Here is an 8,399-nt window from a genome sequence, read left to right on the forward strand (position 1 = left end):
AGGCAGATTCAATTATACAGAGCAGCAACTTGGGTTGACAGTTGATTGAAAAGACTCATGTCCAATGGGCTGCTGCATAATACAATAAAGGAGGATCTATGCAGATCTTCACCAATAGGTATCGTGTAAGGCGTGCCCATACCCACGACAGGGGAAACATGGGAGTTTGATTATTTTAGCAATCGGACCCACATAAAAAAATGGGATGAAGAGGTATTAAAAAATACACTTCCCAGCGAACATATGGATTGTTGGTGCGGAGAGGGCCCCCCTTCCCCTTGTTTATCAGAAATGTAAATTAACACAATTTTAGAAGCGTACACATCCCCCACTTTGTTTTTACACAATGTTCAGACAAGCAATTCTATACCTCAGGTGAAACAGATACATTTTAAATAATATTTGCAACAGTGCCACCATTACAACTCTTTTAATATAGAAATGTACATTTTTATATATGAAATCATCGTTTGAGGTTTTTCATCATTTGGACTGATCTTTGTGAAAACGTCCAGCCAGGCTGTCTGTGATGGGGAGATGACCACAGTGGGACGTGTGCAGACTGCTGTCCCATTCAAGACTGTCACCAGATGGCTAGTGCCAGACAGGCACATGCTATTCCGTTCCTTTATACACGTACACACAGCTCTCAAAACCCATACATGTGTGCATGTGCAGAAGGTGCTTTTAATTCTTGTTAGACTAATAAATTCATACATTTCAGTTATGCCCCGGTTCCAAGCGCATTTGATTCATATATTACATTGGCTCTGCATTACAGTATTATTTTATCCATACATCCGTTGTAGCTGACAATCTTTTGATTGTATTATGCCTAGAATAAACTGTGCGCACAGCGCCCACTACGCAGGCTGAACCAGAGAGCGGTAAAAGGAAGAGTGGAGGAGGGAAATGTTAATTGTGAGAATTGCCTGCTGTCAGCGTTTGGACGTTTAGCCAGCTAAAGTCAACTAATCGGAATCAGATAAATAATACATGTTATATATTTTTATTTTATTTCGAGGGTATTTTTGCTACCATTACATATGGAGGCTTATCAAGATCAGGTGAGACAATTTCATAGCTAGCAAAATAACGCCATACATGCTTTGTTTTGAACTAGCTAACGTTAGCTAGTCAACACATAGCTAGCTAGCAAGCAAGCTATCCCTCCTCGTAATAAACCTTAGCTGGCTAGCGATGCAAGTGCTTCTGTTTGCAACCGAGTCTCTTGTTTGGGACTTTGTGTCATGCAAATCACGACTATGAATGTTGTTATGATTGTCACGCTAGCTAGCTACTAAAACTAGCTTGCTAAAATGAGCAGTGGAACGTTCGATGTGTTTCCAGGAGAGTTTGTTTGCCTTTTTTTAAACAGCTGCGTTGCCACCTTGCTAAGACTGGGCACGTTTAGCCCTCTTTTAAGTGGTCTTCATGCTGGTGCTATTACTAAGTAATTCAATCATGCTGCTTTTCTCTCTAGTTGCTGGACTCCCCTTCCAAAAATAGTTACATAGGGAGCTACTACCAGCCTCCAGATAGGCTGTCACCTTCATATGTGAGGGAAGCCCCTGCCCCCCTTACCAAGACGGCCATGAACTTGCAGAACATCACCCCGCAGGTGTATCGGACTACACCTGATGCTGGAAGCAAAGGTAGGCACAATGTAGACTATTAAATGCCTTTGCTTATGGGACTGTCAGCTGTTCTAGGTCCTTGGTCTAACTATTATGCACATAGTTGTAGCTTGGTTACTAACGGTAAGTGTTTTTCTCCCCGTTAGCAGTCATTGCTGCTCTGAAGACCCTCCAGGAGAAGATCCTTCGTCTGGAGCAGGAAAGGAAGCAGGCTGAGAAGAACGTCAAACAGTTCTCCCAGGCTGCCCATGGATATGAGCACTCCGTCACTCCATGCTACGCTACAGAAGCAGATGGCTCCAGGAAGAAAGGTAGTTGACATTGACACTATATATCTGCAACTCACTCACTGTGCCGCTTGTTGCTGTGTAGTCTGAATTATGCTTATGGTGATAAGGAACCATGTCTAATCTCTCACTACTGTTTTTGTCTGTGTTAAGAGCGGGTCACTCCGCTTCAGGGTGCGGAGGCTCGCTGTCAGCTCCTTGAGAAGCAGCTGGACTACATGAGGAAGATGGTGGAGAATGCAGAGAAGGACAAGAACACTCTGACTGAGAAACAGGTACAGCGAGGGAAAAAAGTATGTGATCCCCTGCTGATTTTGTATGTTTGCCCACTGACAAAGACATGATCAGTCTATAATTTTAATGGTAGGTTTATTTGAACAGTGAGAGACAGAATAACAACAAAAAAATCCAGAAAGACGCATGTCAAAAATGTTATAAATTTATTTGAATTTTAATGAGGGAAATAAGTATTTGACCCCTCTGCAAAACATGACTTAGTACTTGGTGGCAAAACCCTTGTTGGCAATCACAGAGGTCAGACGTTTCTTGTAGTTGGCCACCAGGTTTGCACACAACTCAGGAGGGATTTTGTCCCACTCCTCTTTGCAGATCTTCTCCAAGTCATTAAGGTTTCGAGGCTGACGTTTGGCAACTCAAACCTTCAGCTCCCTCCACAGATTTTCTATGGGATTAAGGTCTGGAGACTGGCTAGGCCACTCCAGGACCTTAATGTGCTTCTTCTTGAGCCACTCCTTTGTTGCCTTGGCCGTGTGTTTTGGGTCATTGTCATGCTTGCATACCCATCCACGACCCACGAAGGAGGTTCTCACCCAAGATTTGATGGTACATGGCCCCGTCCATCGTCCCTTTGATGCGGTGAAGTTGTCCTGTCCCCTTAGCAGAAAAACACCCCCAAAGCATAATGTTTCCACCTCCATGTTTGACGGTGGGGATGGTGTTCTTGGGGTCATAGGCAGCATTCCTCCTCCTCCAAACACGGCGAGTTGAGTTGATGCCAAAGACCTCGATTTTGGTCTCATCTGACCACAACACTTTTACCCAGTACTCCTCTGAATCATTCAGATGTTCATTGGCAAACTTCAGACGGGCCTGTATATGTGCTTTCTTGAGCAGGGGGACCTTGCGGGCGCTGCAGGATTTCAGTCCTTCACGGCGTAGTGTGTTACCAATTGTTTTCTTGGTGACTATGGTCCCAGCTGCCTTGAGATCATTGACAAGATCCTCCCGTGTAGTTCTGGGCTGATTCCTCACCGTTCTCATGATCATTGCAACTCCACGAGGTGAGATCTTGCATGGAGCCCTAGGCCGAGGGAGATTGACAGTTATTTTGTGTTTCTTCCATTTGCGAATAATCGCACCAACTGTTGTCACCTTCTCACCAAGCTGCTTGGCGATGGTCTTGTAGCCCATTCCAGCCTTGTGTAGGTCTACAATCTTGTCCCTGACATCCTTGGAGAGCTCTTTGGTCTTGGCCATGGTGGAAAGTTTGGAATCTGATTGATTGATTGCTTCTGTGGACAGGTGTCTTTTATACAGGTAACAAGCTGAGATTAGGAGCACTCCCTTTAAGAGTGTGCTCCTAATCTCAGCTCGCTACCTGTATAAAAGACACCTGGGAGCCAGAAATCGTTCTGATTGAGTGGGGGTCAAATACTCCCTCATTAAAATGCAAATCAATTTATAACATTTTTGACATGCGTTTTTCTGGATTTTTTTGTTGTTATTCTGTCTCTCACTGTTCAAATAAACCTACCATTAAAATTATAGACTGATCATTTCTTTGTCAGTGGGCAAACGTACAAAATCAGCAGGGGATCAAATACTTTTTTCCCTCACTAAGGGTGCGTTCGTAAATTCACTCAGGCTATCTACTCCGATTTCAGAGCACTCTCATATGAATGTGCCAGAGCGCAGAATAACTGATACATTTACGAACACGCAACACCTGTTTAAATATGACTGGTGTCAGTAAACGTCGGCAAAAAAACATAATTAAATTGTTGCCAGGAGCACAGTTACAGTCACCAACGCTCTAGATAACATGAAAACAGCCTAACCAGCTCTGCTAGGGCGAGTAAAATCGTCAGTGAGGTGTTCTCTCGTTTGTGTCTGGAAGTAGCTAGCAAGCTAGCCAACTTTAGCCAGTTAGCTTGGGTGCTTGACTGCGTTGCTCGGATCAACCCCACTCCTCGGTCAGTGTCCAGTGTACGCTCCGAGAGCGAAACTCTCTGAATTTACGAACTGACAATCTGACAATGCTCTGAATTTACGAATGCCCAGAGCGCACTCTGGCACTCCAGAGTGAATTTACGAACACACCCTAAATATCTTCACTGTCCATAGATATAACTGAATGTGAATCAGCTGGCCTCTGTAGACCAGTTCGTCATCCACTAGGCAGACATGTTTCATGTTATCGTTGCTGCATCAGACTAGATTAACACTTGTCTTTGTTTATCCTTTGGAGGTGTCTCTTCAGAAGCAGAGGCTCCAGAACAGCTCTGATGCCCACACTCCGCTGGAGAAGCTGGAGAAACTGGAGAGGGACTGTCTGAAACTGTCGAAGACACAGTCTGTGGCTGAGGTAACCAATGGTGCTTTGGTTGAATGCGGTGTACCTAACCATAGTATGTGGTGGTATATCAAAAAGTAAATTGAAAGTTAATCTCTCAACTTGTCTCTGTTGTAATCAGAGGAAGATTGAGCTGCTGGAACAGAAACTCCTGGAAGAGGAACACGAGCGCAAACTTGTGCAGGAGAAAGCAGACGAGGTTAGTGTAAAAGCACACACAATCAGTGGTGCAGTGGAGGGTAAACACAGTGTACTTAAACATTTTTATTTTGCGAGAGTGTTAACCCACCTTTTGCAGAAAAATAAATAGAAAGTATAGGGAGCATGACCTTTTTCACCACGACCGGTGATCGGACACACAAGGTTCCATTTTCATCAAGCCCAAACTTCCTTTAACAGCTGCAGAGGGAGCTGGAGACCAACCTCCGCCTGTGTCCTGTAGACCCTGACGAGGTCAAACCAAAGAAGAAATCCAAGACTGCCTCTAGGGTACTACATGCAATAACCAGAACTTAATGACATGCACTTGTGCATTTACTTACAACTAAAACTGTGCTACATAACATTGTCTATTCATTTCCTCCCCAGAAAACAAGTTTGGTGAGGCAAGAGGCCCCAGCACCACCAGGTTTCCCCAAAAATAAACTGCCTTTCGTAGCTGGAACAGTACGTCTGCATTTTACTTTGCAAGTATCTCAATATTGGGTTTGTTGAGGGAATATCTCTGTGACTGACCTCCACATCTCTCCCTATCTTAGTCGACAAGCCCCAGCCACTCAGTGCACGCTAATATGCAGAGCATCCTCCACATGATGAAGCACCACCAGCCCCAGCTGTGTGAGCGGGTGCGTTCCCTGCGCAGGTCTGGCTCCACTGGGGCCAGGAGAGCCCTCCATAGGGCCCCATCCACCTCTCCCCCTGGACCGGCAGGTCTCGCTCTGGGCTCTCTGTCTGAGTTACTGCTGGCCCTGCAGGACGAACTGGGACAGATGAGCTTGTGAGTACTACCACTAGCTAAGAGTGTGGGTGTGTTTGTGGATGATGTGTATGCAGGTTATTGACTGATTTTGAGGGGGCTGATAATGTGTTAACATTAATGTGTGTTGTGTGTGTGTGTGCATGTTCATTACTGTGTGTGTTATTAAAATGTCCGTCTCTGTCATTCAGTGAGCACCAAGAGCTGGTTTGTCAAATGGATGAGACGCGGCGTCGGGAGACCAGGGAGGACCTAGAGAGAGAGCTGGAGCTGCTGGTCAAGAGGATGGAGGAGAAGGGATCTCAGATCACCAAGCTCCGCAAACACCAGCAGACTGTATGTACATAACACTGCACAGAGGGAGGGGGGGATGTTCTGGATCTGCAGGAGAGGAGTGAGGGGTAGGGAAGAGGATTGGTGGGGAGGGACTTTTTTTAATATGTCTAATAATACTGTATGTCCTTTCCCTGTGTTTCCTCTCCCCACTCAGGTGGACAAACTTACACAGAACCCCCAGAATCCTTGTCGGCGGGCGACAAGTGAGGATGGCAGGTCTAAGGGGGGGAGCGGGGTGAGACCCTTACCCCCCTCCCCAGTTAAGACCACCTCACGGGGGGGTAAGAGAGCTGGGGTGAGTCAGGAGGAGAACCTCCAGCTGCTCAGAGAGACCCAGAGACTCTGCACTAGCCTAAAGAAAGATGATATCACTTGGGAGACATAGCTAAGACAACATGTATCAGAGCTGAATCTGAAGCACCTCTCTGTGTACAGGTTCATCTCAAACCGTACTGGATTATATACAAATTATACCCATTGACCAATGGGAGATGGAGATGAAAGCCTGCAGACATAGGGGTCCTTCAGGACTGGCTTTGGGAGCCACAGAAGCAAAGCATTGTGGTTTCCAGCTTCTACATGGTCAGATGTTTTCTAAACAAATATTTATGACCAATGAATGTCTCACCTTGAAGAATAAACATTTATATCCAAGAGCTTTGAAGTGATATGTTTGGACATTTAATTTGAAGTTACTTTTTATTACTTGTATTTGTTATGTATGTTTGTTTTGTTATACACATTGTAAATGCACAAAAATAGTCACGTTTTTTTCTAGTAAACACTCAATATAACAGCATCAGAGTTTTGTTTTACCTCAACCTATTTTCTTATGTTCAATATTCATGTGATTTTTAATAATCTATTAAAGCCAGCTTTGGCAAGACTTCCTAAATCCAATGTGTTGTACCCTGATGGTCACCACTAGATGGTGATGTTTCTCCTGCATAGGAAACGAGGCATGAAGAGGCTCCATTTACATTTTTGACATTTACATTTTTATCATTTTAGGGCCTTCAGCCCTACTACAATTTGTCAGTAATTTATTTCAGCTTGTTGTGAAATTATGATTTATTGCATTTAGGGACATGGACTTTACAGTATTTCTTTACAATACATGAATAGACGACCGCCATTCCCCTGTTGTTCTCCAGTATCAAACCTTGCCTAGACAGGTCTGTTATGAAACCTACAGACACCTCATGGGGCATGAACAGCTTGATAATACCCAATACAAGCATCATACGGCTGGCTTAATCTGAAAGTCAACCCATGCTATCTGTTCTGTTTGAGAAAGCTTATGTCAACAGCAACAGACAGCTGACTAACAACAGCACAGGAGCAGCTGATTTCTATGTCTTTCTGACCACAGGAATACTGAGGAGGTGCAGTACAGTTAGCTTGGGTGCCAGTCTTTCTCCATAAGGAGTTGGAAATAGCAGAAACAGACTGACTGAATGTGAGACAGGCTGGAGTTGGGAATGTAGACGAAGTGAGACTTGAGATGAGCTTTCAGTCTTTGTTTCCATTTACAGTGGCCTCAAAGCTCAGGGGACACCAGATATGCAAGAGGAGGACTTAGAACCCCCATAGAGAGGAAGGTTGAGTGAACCAAGTCTATCCTCCAAAACAAGCACACACTGTTAACAGCATATATACACACCGTTGACTTATGAAACACACACAGTGCTCCTCTCATTCTCTATCAACACAAGAGATAAAAACATATCTTCCTGGGAGACATCTGTGCAGGAAAATGGTGGAAAAAAGGGTTCGCTGATGGGACGGATGATGACGATGGCAGGCGTTTGTTAGGAGTGATCCTAGACCGACTGGGGATTTCCATACAGAAATCACCTGCTATGATATGGGCTGGGCTCTGACTACAGCGGCTGGAGAAGCCAAGAGCTCTGCCTAATCCAGTGCCAGCAAATCAGCAGGGTGTGTGCGTCTTCATACTGCGACGACAATTTGAGCTATAAAAAAAACTTATACTGAGTCATGTCAAGTTCAGAATGATAAGTTATCCCAGGGAGTGAGTCTCATCTTAACATTTGATCATGGTTTTGTGTCATTGTAGTCATACCCAGCAAACAGACACACAGGGAGTCTTTGTCTCAGTCTCAGACATTACCCACATAATGACCTCGGTCCTCAGCCACTCCCCAGACACCAAAACCCTCTGTGGTCCAACCATTAATCGACCCCAACTCTGGTCCTTAAGCTACAGGTGTGTGTGTAGTCATATTTGTATCCCTAGGGCGGTGGTCTGCTTTCTCAGGGTTCAATTGAAAGTAAAACCTAAATTGTAAAAGTTAAAAAGGCAGACCTGGCCGGCCTGGTCTCTACCCCTACCTGAACTGGCTGCACAAGGCCCTGAGTCGTGGGAGAAGAGCTCAGCTGACACTCATTGTTTTTACCGGCTGTTTGATTCACTTCCATATACAGTGAGGGAAAAAAGTATTTGATCCCCTGCTGATTTTGTACGTTTGCCCACTGACAAAGAAATGATCAGTCTATAATTTTAATGGTAGGGTTATTTGAACAGTGAGAGACAGAATAACAACAAA

The 8,399-nt window shown here is 44.7% G+C and overlaps 1 protein-coding gene across 1 annotated transcript; it reads left to right on the forward strand.

The window, feature by feature from the left end:
* Window positions 1–879: 879 nt before the first annotated feature.
* Window positions 880–6,727, forward strand: cep57l1 (centrosomal protein 57, like 1). Its single transcript, XM_084148725.1, has 11 exons — window positions 880–1,067; window positions 1,484–1,655; window positions 1,784–1,948; window positions 2,078–2,199; window positions 4,413–4,529; window positions 4,639–4,716; window positions 4,917–5,006; window positions 5,106–5,183; window positions 5,276–5,514; window positions 5,685–5,829; window positions 5,984–6,727. The coding sequence occupies exons 1-11, from the start codon at window positions 1,047–1,049 to the stop codon at window positions 6,212–6,214; spliced, it is 1,458 nt and encodes a 485-aa protein (XP_084004851.1). The 5' UTR covers window positions 880–1,046; the 3' UTR covers window positions 6,215–6,727.
* The last annotated feature ends 1,672 nt before the right edge of the window (window positions 6,728–8,399 follow it).

Source organism: Coregonus lavaretus (genome assembly GCF_964263955.1).
Source record: "Coregonus lavaretus genome assembly, chromosome: 31".
NCBI classification, from domain to species: domain Eukaryota; kingdom Metazoa; phylum Chordata; class Actinopteri; order Salmoniformes; family Salmonidae; genus Coregonus; species Coregonus lavaretus.